Below are 15630 nucleotides of genomic sequence, written 5' to 3'. Positions count from 1 at the left end.
AAGTGAGTGAGAAAGGGAAAGAAAGAGAAGGAAAACCCTTATTTACAGAAGAATGCCAGCTAATTTATGTGGAAGGAATGTTAAAAAAAATTATAACCCTCCCCTTCCCAGTATAATTGGTTCAGGCAAATTAATGGTTGCTAAAACCACTGGGGAAAAGAATATTCACACAATGTCAGGTGTCACCCCACAAAGTAAACTTCACTTGCAAAGGAGAAAATTTGCCTTTTAAAGGCGAGGTCGGGTGGTTGTCACTTTAACCAAGGGTTCAAACTTAGCATCACTCAGAGGAATAACCCTGACATAATGTGCTTCCTATGTGATACAAAGTGAAATAGATATCACCAATGAGACATTCTTGCCAAAAGTTAACCTCTTTCAAATAAATCCTCAAAATGGAACTTCGAGTTAATAAGAAAACAATCTGAAAATTTCAGAATATGGGAAATTCTATTAAACAACTGGCATGGACTCTTCAAAAAAAAAGTCAGTATCACGGGGGGGTGGGGGGGAGTAGGGCACTGTTCCAGATTAGCAGAAACTAAAGAGACCTAACAACCAAATATATTTAGTGACCTTTGATTCAATCCTGGATTAGAAGGGGAGGGGGCAACTGTTGGGACAAGAGATTCTTGGGGTTATTGGGGAAATTTTTTGATATTGTTATTGTGGTTCTATAGGAGAATATCATTATTCTTAGAATGTGCATTTGGAAAAACTTATGTTTGAATTTTCGTGATGTTTACAATCTTTCTTTCTTCCAAAACCATTTAAAAATATGCATGTTTATGTGTGTACATATATATAGAAAGAAAGAGAGAAGGAAGGGAGGGAAGAAGGAAGGAAGGACGCTTCCATGGAAAATGGAAAGATTCGATCTGTATTTATAGTGTACAGATGTTCGTTATACTGCCCTTTTAACTTTTTTGTGTTTGGAAAATGTTTATCATAAAATTGGAAAACTAAAGAAAATAGAGCAGCAGTTTTAGGGAGTGGGAAACTTTGTCATGCCACTAAAGTTGTGGGTTTGAGGACCCTGATTTCCTTAGCCATCTATACTAATTTTTATTTTTAGATACTAGAGTTGATAACTCAGTGTCAGGAGTAAAAGAAAATGATAGGCATGTTTTTATATAATACTAGGATTAAGATCGAGGATACGAGGTATGTCAGCCAAGCAAGTAAACAGGTTGATCACTGAATAGGCATAGAAACATAGTCCAGATGTGTGTTACAATCTCTCATAAATGAGAGTTTTTAAAAGATTTTAGGAAGCCTTGTTCTGCCCTACTTTTGTTGCCATTTTTTTTACTTCTTAATTTTACCTCTATTTGATAGTTGGTGGCCCAGATTCACTGATTTTCACTAGAGCATTTTATGAGATAATAGATAGCCAATGAAGTGTGGCACATTGTATGAAGACATTTTCATAAGAGTAAAACTCTGCTCTTTGGCAGTTTTTCTAGCTCGATGTTCCTCACTGTTTAAGTGACTCAGCCACGTGAGGTCTGGTGTTGCACACTGCTTTCTCCCACCAGCACTAATGAAGGATCAAGTTGAGTCCTGTTTTGAAAAGAGGGTTTCTTCTGACTGGAACTGGATTCTAGCAGTGTGTGTGTGTGTGTTATATAGCCTATTACTGTGAGACACAGAAACGTTTGGAGTGGGGGAGGGAGGTGAATGCTGTGGTTTCTCAGAAACTCAGGCCTTGTCTGGGGAGAGAGAACCTAAGAATTTGAGACAGGGAAGGGAAGGAGAGCACAAAGTAGCAAAACCTGCTGAATCTCAGAAAACTGGCTTCTGTAATTGGAAATGGAAGAAGTAACTTGTAAGTGGCTGGATTTAACCCCATGGCCTGAGATTGACTCACTGAGATTTCTCGTGGCATCACTGAGATTTCTGAAGGCATCATGTTGGGAAGGAGATGCCATTCTTTGGGAAAACAACTTTTACCTGACTAAAGTGAAGTATATTCAGGCTTATATATTTTATGTACCAAGAAGTTGGTGTTTATTGGTAACTGTTTCTTTGGATTCATCTGAAATGGAAATCAGACTGATCATTGCTAAAATGTCAAGAAAAGGTGTTTGACCTGTTTATGGTGGCAACCAGACCCTCTTCGATTCCTCTGATAAAGAAGAGTGAGTGAGAGTAGAATCTGTTGAAGAAAGAATAAATTAGGCAGAAGAAATAGGGATTAGAAAAGATGTGATAAGAATCCTGGAAGGTGTTCTAGCACACTGTTTAGTAACTGACCTTGTTAAAATTTCTTGCTTCTGGTAGGTACATTTTCCTCAGTTGCTGTGTATTGATTTTAAAAGATGCTTATGGTGACCATAATTTCTAAACAGAAAAATCTGCACAAACAATATGCTAGAGAAGACAATGGGACAGAATAAGTAAAATTGAGAATGTCCCAGAAAGACAATCCTTCAAATAATCTTCAGTAGTAAGAAAGACTCATACCTCTGCTCAACTCTAGGGTGAACTTTTTTAATGTTTTGTTTCCCTAATAACTGCTGCTTACCTTTGAGTCTAGTTCTTCACCCAAAAGAGGAAACCTTTCTAAGGAAATTAAAAGCTGTTAGATAGTCATGTGAAATAACAAATTTTAATAAGGTACCTAGCTTAACCTCTGATTTTGAAAACCTGAATTAACAAAATCCAGATAAAGCTGTAAAGACTACAGTACTAGTATATTCCTTATGGGCATTCAAACTCCATAACAGAACCATTTATATTTATTAAATTGTGGGTCAAAACATGTCTACATATTTTAAGGGACCTTATTTCCTTTCATAGATCTTTCCTGGAATAGTTCTGGTACTTAATTGGTGGCCAGCAAATGTGGTGACTGAAAGAATGCCGTGCACCTTGGATTTTGTCCTTTTCGCCATCCCTTGGCCATAGTGGAATGGTAGAATTCTGGTAGTTTTTAAATTCTCTTTGATTCAGGAGCTACAGAAGACAAAATTGAGTGGGGTCTGGGTGGAAAGTGTAACAGAACTATTTAGCAACTGAGCATATAGGCCATGTGTTTGTGTAAGTAAATGTCTCAGCTTATAATGGTAAAAAAAAGAAATCAGTTAAGAGCAACTAAGTGAGTAGTGTATAGCAGTTTTTCTTCCTTGAGCTTGTAACATTTTTGGATTGCCCTATAGTCTCTTTTTCTTGGTAAGTTCTACACCACAGTTATTTTTAGTTCACAGTCACCAGATTTACCACTAGGTGGTGGGTATACCCCAAATTGTTTCTTACATGGAAATTTCTGTACCACTTTCAATTTCATGTGGCAGAGAGTCAGTCCTTATGCTGGCTGAACTATTCGAAGCTATTCTAAGAGGTGATTTTAAATGCTTAGCTTGTTTAACTGGCCCTGATATTTGCTTAAGTTTGTAAGACATAGCAGGTAGAGAACTGGAGTTCTCTCTTTGGTTGTACTAATCAGAGAATGGGTCAGTCTGACCCTCTAACCTTCTCAAATATAGTATTAGTTCAAGGTGGAACAAATGTTCCAAGGTATGTGCTTGTTTAATTATGGGTTAGGCTGTTTTTGGGGTGGTGCGTTCCCAAGCACCCTATCTCATTCCTGCCCACCTTATCTCCTCCCTGACCCCTTCCTTTCTTACATCTTATTTAGACTCAGCATTCCTTATAGATTTATTTTTTTTTTATTTTTTTTTATTTTTTTATTAACAGAAAGAAAAAAAAAGAAATTAACACAACATTTAGAAATCATACCATTCTACATATGCACTCAGTAATTCTTAACATCATCACATAGATGCATGATCATTGTTTCTTAGTACATTTGCATCGGTTTAGAGGAACTAGCAACACAACAGAAAAAGATATAAAATGTTAATATAAAGAAAAGAAATAAAAGTAGTAATAATAGTAAAAAACAACAACAACAAACAAACCAACAAGCAAACATAAACAAAAAAAACCCTATAGCTCAGATGCAGCTTCATTCAGTATTTTAACATGATTACTTTACAATTAGGTATTATTGTGCTGTCCATTTTTGAGTTTTTGTATCTAGTCCTGTTGCACAGTCTGTATCCCTTCAGCTTCAATTACCCATTGTCTTACCCTGTTTCTAACTCCTGCTGAACTCTGTTACCAATGACATATTTCAAGTTTATTCTCGAATGTCCGTTCACATCAATGGGACCATACAGTATTTGTCCTTTAGTTTTTGGCTGGATTCACTCAGCATAATATTCTCTAGGTCCATCCATGTTATTACATGGTTCATAAGTTTATCTTGTCTTAAAGCTGCATAATATTCCATCGTATGTATATACCACAGTTTGTTTAGCCACTCTTCTGTTGATGGGCATTTTGGCTGCTTCCATCTCTTTGCAATTGTAAACAACGCTGCTATAAACATTGGTGTGCAAATGTCCGTTTGTGTCTTTGCCCTTAAGTCCTTTGAGTAGATACCTAGCAATGGTATTGCTGGGTCGTATGGCAATTCTATATTCAGCTTTTTGAGGAACCGCCAAACTGCCTTCCACAGTGGTTGCACCCTTTGACATTCCCACCAACAGTGGATAAGTGTGCCTCTTTCTCCGCATCCTCTCCAGCACTTGTCATTTTCTGTTTTGTTGATAATGGCCATTCTGGTGGGTGTGAGATGATATCTCATTGTGGTTTTGATTTGCATTTCTCTAATGGCCAGGGACATTGAGCATCTCTTCATGTGCCTCTTGGCCATCCGTATTTCTTCTTCTGGTAGGTGTCTGTTTAAGTCTTTTTCCCATTTTGTAATTGGGTTGGCTGTCTTTTTGTTGTTGAGTTGAATAATCTCTTTATAAATTCTGGATACTAGACCTTTATCTGATATGTCGTTTCCAAATATTGTCTCCCATTGTGTAGACTGTCTTTCTACTTTCTTGATGAAGTTCTTTGATGCACAGAAGTGTTTAATTTTGAGGAGCTCCCATTTATTTATTTCCTTCTTCAGTGTTCTTGCTTTAGGTTTAAGGTCCATAAAACCACCTCCAGTTGTAAGATCCATAAGATATCTCCCAACATTTTCCTCTAACTGTTTTATGGTCTTAGACCTAATGTTTAGATCTTTGGTCCATTTTGAGTTAACTTTTGTATAGGGTGTGAGAGATGGGTCTTCTTTCATTCTTTTGCATATGGATATCCAGTTCTCTAGGCACCATTTATTGAAGAGACTGTTCTGTCCCAGGTGAGTTGGCTTGACTGCCTTATCAAAGATCAAATGTCCATAGATGAGAGGGTCTATATCTGAGCACTCTATTCGATTCCATTGGTCGATATATCTATCTTTATGCCAATACCATGCTGTTTTGACCACTGTGGCTTCATAATATGCCTTAAAGTCAGGCAGCGCGAGACCTCCAGCTTCGTTTTTTTTCCTCAAGATGTTTTTAGCAATTCGGGGCACCCTGCCCTTCCAGATAAATTTGCTTATTGGTTTTTCTATTTCTGAAAAATAAGTTGTTGGGATTTTGATTGGTATTGCATTGAATCTGTAAATCAATTTAGGTAGGATTGACATCTTAACTATATTTAGTCTTCCAATCCATGAACACGGTATGCCCTTCCATCTATTTAGGTCTTCTGTGATTTCTTTTAACAGTTTTTTGTAGTTTTCTTTATATAGGTTTTTTGTCTCTTTGGTTAAATTTATTCCTAGGTATTTTATTCTTTTAGTTGCGATTGTAAATGGGATTCGTTTCTTGATTTCCGCCTCAGCTCGTTCATTCCTTATAGATTTAGATTTGAAAAAATACTGAAACACACAATTAACCCTTAATGATAGGAAGAAATCATGATGATAGGAACTAATGTAAACAACAGTTTTGCAGTTGTCTTTAAATTTTATTTTTTACCTGAAATTACAGTATTTGACTTTAAAGCAGCAAGTCCAAACCAATTAGTGGGCTGTTACTGAGATCTGGTTTCACTAAGGAAGAAATTTGTGACATCTGAAAGTTGTTTTTGGAGGCAGTGTCTTTATTTACAGTGTGGAGGTGAACAGCGCTCAGGAGGTGCCTCACCAAGGGGAAGCTGTGAAGACAGCCAGTGGAGCTGCCAGGCCCTGAGGAGACTGGCAGAACAGTTGCATCCCATAGCTTGTGTTACAGGTTCTTTTCAGCATCTAGTTTGGGGTGGGAGAGAAGACACAATTATCATACATCTTTGTATAGTGGGCCGCCTAATAAACAGTGAGAATATCAGAGACGTGCAGGAATAGTCAGCCACCTATCCATGCCATGGACTTGAATTAACATTCTGCCCACATCAAATATGGATCGTATTCATTATTTGAGAGATGGGGTGGTAGCGTGTTGTACTGATTAGTAAGCTGCTTGCAGCATAATCTAATATTTTTAGATGGGAAAGATTTTGCTAAACTTTAGGCTTCTGATGAGCTGTGTTAATATGAGGTGGGCTTATGACTGTTAATTCAGCTCTTAGGTTACTGAAGAAACAATTCTATCTTGCCACAGCTGCCTCTCTATTTTTATATATACCAAATCGCAAGTATTATTGTAGTTTCTCCTTTTCCCTCCTTCTCCTTCCCCCCAGATAGGTGGTTTCTATCCAAACCTTTTGAAAAAAGTCCAAAAGGGAGGGAGTTGTAACAGACATAAGAAGAGAGCCAACGTCTGGATGGCTGCCCATGCCAGCAACAGGGAGGTAGTGAAGGAAAGGCTGCCTCTTAGAGTATCAAGAAACATCGATGGTCTCTTGCCTGTATGTTTTTCTCTACCCAAATAACTGTATTAAGGGTTGAAAGTTGTTACCTTGATCCTGAATTAATCTCTTCAGTAAAACCAGTTGTGCTGCAAATGATATCAGAAAGAAAGATAGATGATAAAGACTGAGATGGTGTAATCTAGGAATGCCTAGGGTGTATAATGATAGTAACTAAATGTACAAATTTAAAAATGTTTTTGCATGAGGAAGAACAAAGGAATGTCGTTACTGCAGGGTGTTGAAAATAGATGGTAATTAATATTTTAAAATTTTAACTTATGTGTGAGACTAAAGCAAAAAATGTTTATTTGGTACAAAATTTATATTTTGACTAGTGCATTTCCTAATATAACTTATGTAGACAGCTTAATTGAACACCATAAGTACATGCAACCTTGAGTAGGGCATGAGATTTTGTTGGTTTGTTCAGAGTGATGCCCTGATAAATCCCAGAGTGATTTGAACAGTGCATAAAAAAGTATTTGCACAGTCCTCTTTGGGGAATGGTGAGAAAGGGGAAAAAGTCAACTGATTATATATGTAGAGCAGAATGGTCAAAAGTTAAGAACGTTTGTGTTTGTTGTTACATTTTTTAAAAAAATTAATAAAAAAATGAAAACAAAAACTAGCTGTGCTGACTGCCAAAGTCATATAAACATGCAGTCAGAAATCCCATCTAGCAGGGCAAATGCTGACCTGTGACCACCTTAGTATGTTTTTGATAGCACTTTGCTTTTGACATTTAAGCAATGTAGTTTCAACACCTAAACTAAAAAAGCTGCTTTGGATTTACAAAGTATTTGATAATCAAGTGTTGGTGTAGTATATGTGGCTTAGCTTGAATCTTTATTTTAATTTGCTTTCTTTTTCTTTTTTTCCATTTATTTACTTTTGAAACTTCAGTGGTTTGATCTTACAGAAGAGAAGATTTTGAAAGGTTCACTCATTGTACAAATATTTATTGAATGCCTTCTACGGGCAGGGCTCTGGGCTAGGTGCTGGGATATATAGCTCTTTTCCTTCCATGACTTAAAGATTTGTCCTTTGACTTATTCTTATTAAAATGGACTATGGACTCTGCCTCCTTATTTCACAAAGTAGCCTAAAGAAAAAAACTTGCCCGCTGGGATGTTGAGGCAGGGGGAGTTTAAATAGAGGTATACTTGGGTTTTTCTTTATGGCCTGTTGATCAAATAGTAGTATCCATGGTTATAGCTCTTTTCATTCTTTGAGTGAACCATGCTAGACAGAAAGTTGAAAACCCAGTCTGTATTCCCTTGATTATTGTTTCATTACCGATGGATTCCAACTAAGTTGGTTTGGGGTTTGTTTTTATTAGCTTCTTATACCTAGGCTGCACATTTAAGACTGATTGTTAGACTGGTGCTTGCTACTCTAGCTCGTGGAGGAGAAGGTATTGCAGCCACGACTGTTGGATGGGGTGGGGGAGGGTACTGTGAAAGTGGCCACAGTCATGTTGCTAGCATGATAGAGAGGAAGCTATTAATCTATAATGGCTTATATTTCCAGAGATATTTGCTGAAGGCTTAGTTTGATGGATCCTCCATGGGAACCTTTTTACATTTAGTCAAATTGTGATGATATCAAGGAGAATCCCATACAGGTTCTCATACCATCCTGTTTATTTCTGGGAGTGAAGTTTACCTTATATATATATATATATTTTTTTTTACATTTTTTTATTAATTAAAAAAAATTAACTAACACAACATTTAGAAATCATTCCATTCTACATATGCAATCAGTAATTCTTAATATCATCACATAGATGTATGATCATCATTTCTTAGTACATATGCATCGATTTAGAAAAAGAAATAGCAAGACAACAGAAAAAGAAATAAAATGATAATATAGAGAAAAAATAAAAATAAAAAATACAAAAATATACAAGAAAAAAAAACTATGGCTCAGATGCAGCTTCATTCAGTGTTTTAACATAATTACATTACAATTAGGTAGTATTGTGCTGTCGTTTTTTTTTTTTTTTTTTTAGAAATCATACCATTCTACATATGCAATTAGTAATTCTTAACATCATCACATAGATGCATGATCATCGTTTCTTAGTACATTTGCATCGGTTTAGAAGAACTAGCAATAGAACCGAAAAAGATATAGAATGTTAATATAGAGAAAAAAAATAAAAGTAATAATAGTAAGAACAAAACAAAACAAAACAAAACCTATAGCTCGGATGCAGCTTCATTCAGTGTTTTAACATGATTACTTTACAATTAGGTATTATTGTGCTGTCCATTTTTGAGTTTTTGTATCTAGTCCTATTGCACAGTCTGTATCCCATCAGCTCCAATTACCCATTATCTTACCCTGTTTCTAACTCCTGCTGAACTCTGTTACCAATGACATATTCCAAGTTTATTCTCGAGTGTCGATTCACATCATTGGGACCATACAGTATTTGTCTTTTAGTTTTTGGCTAGACTCACTCAGCATAATGTTCTCTAGGTCCATCCATGTTATTACATGCTTCATAAGTTTATCCTGCCTTAAAGCTGCATAATATTCCATTGTATGTATATACCACAGTTTGTTTAGCCACTCGTCTGTTGATGGACATTTTGGCTGTTTCCATCTCTTTGCAATTGTAAATAACGCTGCTATAAACATTGGTGTGCAAATGTCCGTTTGAGTTTTTGCCCTTAATTACCTTATATTTTGAGGAGAACATTTTTCAAAGCTTAAACAAGGGTTCAGTAGGAAGATTTAAACCATCTAATAGAAGAAAGTATTTTCATACGCTTTAGAAACATCCATTTACTTATCTATAAATAATATTAATTACAAGTCTGTTTTCCAAGTATCCTTCGAACAGTTATCAAGTTCTGGATTATTTCATTTATGGAAGCTTTATTTGTTTGTTCTTATTAGAGAGGCTATAGGTTTACAGAAAATAGAGTATTTTACCCTGTATTTTAAAATATGGTATGTTTTACCAAATATGCCCACACCTATACACACACACAGTTTTCCCTATTATTTTTTATTTTCTTTGATTTTGTTTCTACTTTTCCCTATCATTAACATTTTGCCTTTGTGTGATACGTTTGTTACAACTGCTGAAGTAATACTATTATAACTATATTAAAAACCATAGCCCGTAATTTACACAAGGGTTTACTGTTTGTGTTGTATGGTCCTTTGGGTCTTCTGTTTTTGTTTTTGTTTTTCTAATTTTTCTAGTAACATATATACAATCTAAAATTTACTTTTTTCACCACATCCATTACCAAAACTTCCCCATCACCTCAAACAGAAACTTTGTACCAATTGAGCATTAACTCCCCATCCCTGCCCCCACCCCAGCTCCTGGTAAGCTGTGTTCTTGTTTCTGTACTCTAGTTTCTGAATTTGCTTTTTCTCATTATATCCTGTCAGTGAGATCATATGATACTTGTAGTTTTGTCTCTGGCTTATTTCACTCAACATGTTGTCTGATAGATGTCACCTGTATCAGAGCTTCATTCCATTTTAAAAAGTTTTTAAGCTGGAATTTACGAAGTCATTATCTTTTCCTTCCTTCAGATTAGTCCTGTGAGATTGGAATTTACTCTGTTACGTGTTTGTTTTTCTGTTTCTCTTTCATTGGTATATTCTGGTATTTTAATTCTTTACTGAACATAGAAAGTTCTGGGAATCCTACGTTGGCTTTGTGAAGTGTAGACATATGGTTGGGCTCTCATTATTGGCAACTTGATGCTCATCACCATTTCTAGGTAACTCCTTGTGATTCTTTCACAGAGAACACCAGTTGCCAGCTTCAGGATAAGAATGTGTTCCAAGAGAATATTCTAAAGAAAATCGATGCACTAAGAGAGAGTTTTTTAGTAGAGTTGGAAGGATAGAATTGACACATTAATCAAGAGTTTATTTTAACATATCAAGATCATAAGAGGAAAGAAATCTAGGAAATTTTAGAAAGAAGAATTGTGAAATTGAACAAATGCTAAAAGACATTAAATCTCATGCCTCCCCCTCTCTCCTGCAAAGAAAGTTCCTGCTGAAACAACTGTGAACTGAAGTAATTGGCATTTTGGAAAGAATTAGAGAATAGCTTCGGTTCACCTTCATTTCTGGTGGGAGGGTTACTGGCTTAGGAGCCACGTGGTAATATTTACTTTTAGGAAAGATAATGTATGACCTTTAAATGGAACATTTCATAGTCTTTCCTTGTTAGAAGTTTTCACCTTTTCTTATAGCAAATCCAGTTTGCTGATGACATGCAGGAGTTCACCAAATTCCCCACCAAGACTGGCCGAAGATCTTTGTCTCGCTCCATCTCACAATCCTCCACTGACAGCTACAGTTCAGGTAGGTGGGAGCTTCATGTCCTTTCTGATCTCTTTTTCCCATTCCAGAGCCTTGAGCTTGTTTATTACCTGTTGCTCTTTACTTATCTGAAATCGGAAAATACTTCATGTCAGCACTGCCCATCTTTGTGTTAAAAGCTGATAATTAAAGGTTGGGCGGTGGAAATGTTCCCAGCCAGGCTTGTAGTCATTTTGAGACTTGCTTCCTTTGACTCTCTGTGTGTGGTCTGTGGTCATTGCCTGGTTCATAGTTCTGAGCCTGTTCCCATTCCCACATTTATCCACCCACATTACAGAAGGAGGGAATCGATGGTATTTTGGCTGAGAAAACTGGCCTTGAAAAAGAAGTGTACTTTGGAAGCATAATTTCTTTATAAAATATACACTGCCACCTATCTTGTTCTTTGTTGGCCGTAAGACTGTTTGAATTTTAAGAATAAAAATTAACATTTGAGCTCATTTTATTACTTGCGTACCCTGTTGAAAGTATCCTCCCTAGTTAACTTCTGGTGTGGGGAAGATTCAAATTGCTATAATGTGGCTCCAGTTCTGTTTCTTTTTAGTGCTTCCCTCCGTTCTTAGCCCTTTATAAGAAAAGTCTTTTTCTGATTTGAATTGTGATACTCCCAACATGGAAAAGAATATAGAATGTTAGGATTTAAGTAGTGGAGGAAACATGAGGGGCGTCTAACCAACCCAGCCACCTCTTTTTTCAGCTGAGGAAACTGGAGTTCTAAAAGATTAAAAGGCTTGCCCAAGGTCACAGATTACTGATTAATGTCAGGAAAGATTTTTGTGCCAAAAGCTATTCAGTGTCTTTTGCCAGAATAATTGTTTGCATTGTATAATTAACATTATTGACTGGGCTGGATGTTCAAGTAGTGTAAAAAAACCACACACACATAAAAAACATACCCTTGTCTCTGCCCTATGCCACCAATAGCCCAGTATAGAAAATATAAGCAGACAAGAGCACATGTGGTTTACAAGGTTAAGTACTGAAATAAATGAATATATGGATTCACTGTGGGAGTAAGGGTTCAAGAAAAGATTTCAAAACAATGGCTGCCATAAGTGAAAAGCTACCTTACAGTGACATATACAAAAAGTGGTGGATGACAAGCAGACTGGTTATAACTAAGAAAGAAGACAAATTAATTTTGAAAAATTGAGTTTTAAGGGAAGGAAAGATGGAGTGAGTAAAGAAGACTTCAAAGAACTCTTCACTGATCTTGGTGACTTTGTATTATGGAACCTGTACAGCATTTTAAAAAGCTTAGTGATATATAGTTAAATAGTCATAGTGGAGAAGATAACCTTTAGTAGTAATTGTCTTAGCTGGATAGTAGAAGGACTTAAATATAGAAGTCTGTGAGAGACCCAATGCACTGGCAGTGACAGTGAAGAGGGAAATACTCAATTCAGAAAGGAAAGGAGTGATTATTGTACATCCTCTTGCATAAATATATATGAAAGGACATTTTTAGCTCTTATATGCAGCAGTTTTTTAAAGGTGATCATTCTGACAGATTTCCAGGGCTGACAGTAGAACCAGAGCTGTTTGCCTTTTATGCCATTTTGTCCCATCTCTATTTCTTGAGCACGACCTTGTGTAAAATTATTTGTAAGATTATTTCATCTCTTTCAGCTATAGCAGTGGTTCTCAAAACGTGGTCCTTGGACCAAAAGCATCAGCAACACCTGGAAACTAGTTAGAAATTCTCGTTCTTGGGCCCCACACAAGGCCTACTGATTGGGAAAGTCTAGCTTTGGGGCCTAGCAATCTGTGTTTCTGATGGATGTTTTAAAGGCTTAAGTTTGAGAACCAGTGATAAGTAGAAATGGCATTCCTTATTGACCCTAAATTATTCTTCCATTTTTGCCAAGTCTGATTCCAATCCAGGTTGGGATCAATTACCTTACTATCTGGGATTCACTGGTGTTGGTGCAGCTAATCCAGTGGCTCCTTATCACAGGCACTAATAGCCAAATATCCTCAGGGTAGGTAAAAGGGCTGCAACACTGAAAGACCCACAGCAGTTTCATTCATACCATCTGTTGGACCCTGGAGGTATAGAACTGAAAATGATGTAAATGGTGGCTCCTATTAAGAGTCTCTTGGGGCTGCACCCTCTGGAGTTAGGGCAATTGAGTTTTTCCTGTCCTTTTCTTTCTTTCCTGGCTCTAGCTGCATCCTACACAGATAGCTCTGATGATGAGGTTTCCCCTCGAGAGAAGCAGCAAACCAACTCCAAGGGCAGCAGCAATTTCTGTGTGAAGAACATCAAGCAGGCAGAATTTGGACGCCGGGAGATTGAGATTGCGGAGCAAGGTAAAGGGAATGGCTGAGGGACTGAGATGGGCAAAGGGACCAGAAGCAGCCCTCTTGGTGGTCATCAGGGTCCACAAGCAACTTGAGGCTTGAAAGCTAAGTTGAAAGTGTCCTGGAGAAATACAGCGCCTTAGACTTTTAAATAAATACTTCTCTCTGCACAGAGCTTGAACTTCAGGGATTCTTGTTCTTGTTCTCCCTTCTTCCTGTTCTCAGCATATGTTGATTACACAGTGTAGTTTCTGTTTTCTTCCCCTATGACACCATATTCAGAGATCTGTATTGCAAAGTCAGTAAGTCCTGAAACACACACGCTGGTTAGTTCTGCAGGATCCCATTGTAGCTGCCAGTGCACGTGTGGAAGGTTTAAAGCTAGGGGCTTGTTGGTCCTGTCCACCCTCTGCTGGAGCAAGAGTAGAAGCAGCTGACGGGTAACTCTTGTTCCACCCAGTCCCCCTTAAGGCCCATTACTCTTGTTGACTTCACATTGTCTGCATATTCTATACCGGGAGGGAGTAGAGTAACCAGACAGACTGACAGGATGGGATAAGACAGCATAGAAAAGCAGAAGCAAGTGGCTTTCACTGAGGGTGAAGTCTTTCTTCTTGGTCTGATGATTATATAGGAGTCCATTAGCCAGTTACCCAATGCCATAACTACTTCCTTCTCCTCTCCAAGGAATAATGAAACTCACCCTCCATTTTGAGGATTTACTTCATTCTCTGTTCAGCCCTTTGCATATAAGGCTGAAAGCAGTAGAGGAAGAGAAGAATTCAAGTGACTGGATGATGACTCCCCAGTGTTGTTCTGGGTGTTGAAACTGCCAGTCATCATGGAAAAATGCTTTGGAGTTTTTCTGTCTCATCTCACCAGATCTGTACCGGCCCTAGATGTTATCGGGGCAGGAATTGATAATATTACTAGTGCAGACCTAGCTCAAATCCTCTGTTCTTTCACAGACATGTCTGCTCTGATTTCACTCAGGAAACGTGCACAGGGGGAGAAGCCCTTGGCTGGTGCTAAGATAGTGGGCTGTACACACATCACGGCCCAGACAGCGGTGAGTTTGCTGGGAGAAAAAAGAGAGACTTCTAATAAGGGGAAGAAAGAAAACATTTTTTTTAACTTGTTTTTCCTTCCCTAACTAGCCAACCTCCAAATGCTAACTCTTAGGTGGAACCTCCCTGTTACACAATAATGGGGTTTTCTATTTTGTTTGTATAGGTATAATCTACTTTTAGGAAAACTGACTTAAGAAGATCTAGATTTGCAAAAATATGATTGTTATAGAAGTGCTATTAACATTTATTTTGGGTAAAGTTAGATACCAGTGTGACACCTAGCTGGATTGCACCCTTTTGTAATTTTGTGTTTCATCTGTTTCTCCATAGTGCATTGGTATTGTTCTCTTAGTAAGGTTTGCATGCCATGCCCATCTTCAGGGCCTGCCTTTTTCTCACCCTGTATTCCCACACATCCGCACAGGTGTTGATTGAGACACTGTGTGCCCTGGGGGCTCAGTGCCGTTGGTCTGCTTGTAACATCTACTCCACTCAGAACGAAGTGGCTGCAGCACTGGCCGAGGCAGGTAAGTTCAGCCTTTTTTTTTTTACAAACTTTGCCTTCAAAAATTATCTAAATATAATTTTTATTCATCAACATTGTCTTTATGTCTAGGGGATGTAAAATTTGGGGATAATAGTGGCATCAAACAGGAAGAAAATGGATAATAAAATTAGGATCTAAATCTATAATAGAATATTATGCAGTCATTAAAAATGATCTTTGAAAAGAATCTAAGAAAAAGCCTACTACTAATACTATGTAAACAAGGAAGATAATTAAAGCTGTATAGGTATGAGCTCAGCTGGCTCCTTCCTTTGACCAGAAGTCTCATCAATTTTGAGAGAGAGCACAGATAAGAACTGCCTTCTGTTTTGATACTTCATTAGATAATTTAGTATTTGGTAGTGAAAATGTTTGGACTACTTGTGAGTTTAACTGAACATAAAATAATTTTTATTGTTAAAATGTGAGGACCTCTCATCTTCCTTGAATCCTCAGAAAGCAACTTTATAATACTTTTGTTTTTCTTGGTTACTTTTTCTCTAAGTATTATTGCAGAAAATTTAGAGGTTCCAAAATAATACGTAAGCCCACTACACAGAAAAAGTATTTGACACATTTGTCCATAGAGGAATA

General features: G+C 37.3%; 1 protein-coding gene across 2 annotated transcripts in view; it reads left to right on the top strand.

The window, feature by feature from the left end:
- AHCYL1 (adenosylhomocysteinase like 1) overlaps positions 1-15630 on the top strand; it is a 45063-nt gene that overhangs the window by 19903 nt on the left and 9530 nt on the right. For both annotated transcript variants that reach the window (XM_077119977.1, XM_077119978.1), the window contains exons 2-5: positions 10986-11097; positions 13285-13428; positions 14388-14488; positions 14914-15016. In XM_077119977.1, the coding sequence (XP_076976092.1) occupies positions 10986-11097; positions 13285-13428; positions 14388-14488; positions 14914-15016 (460 nt within the window). The remainder of the gene's footprint in view (positions 1-10985; positions 11098-13284; positions 13429-14387; positions 14489-14913; positions 15017-15630) is intronic.

The sequence above is a fragment of the Tamandua tetradactyla genome, chromosome 11 (genome assembly GCF_023851605.1).
Source record: "Tamandua tetradactyla isolate mTamTet1 chromosome 11, mTamTet1.pri, whole genome shotgun sequence".
Lineage (NCBI taxonomy): Eukaryota > Metazoa > Chordata > Mammalia > Pilosa > Myrmecophagidae > Tamandua > Tamandua tetradactyla.
Note: the sequence above shows the minus strand (reverse complement) of the source record. Positions and strands in the feature narration are given on the sequence as shown.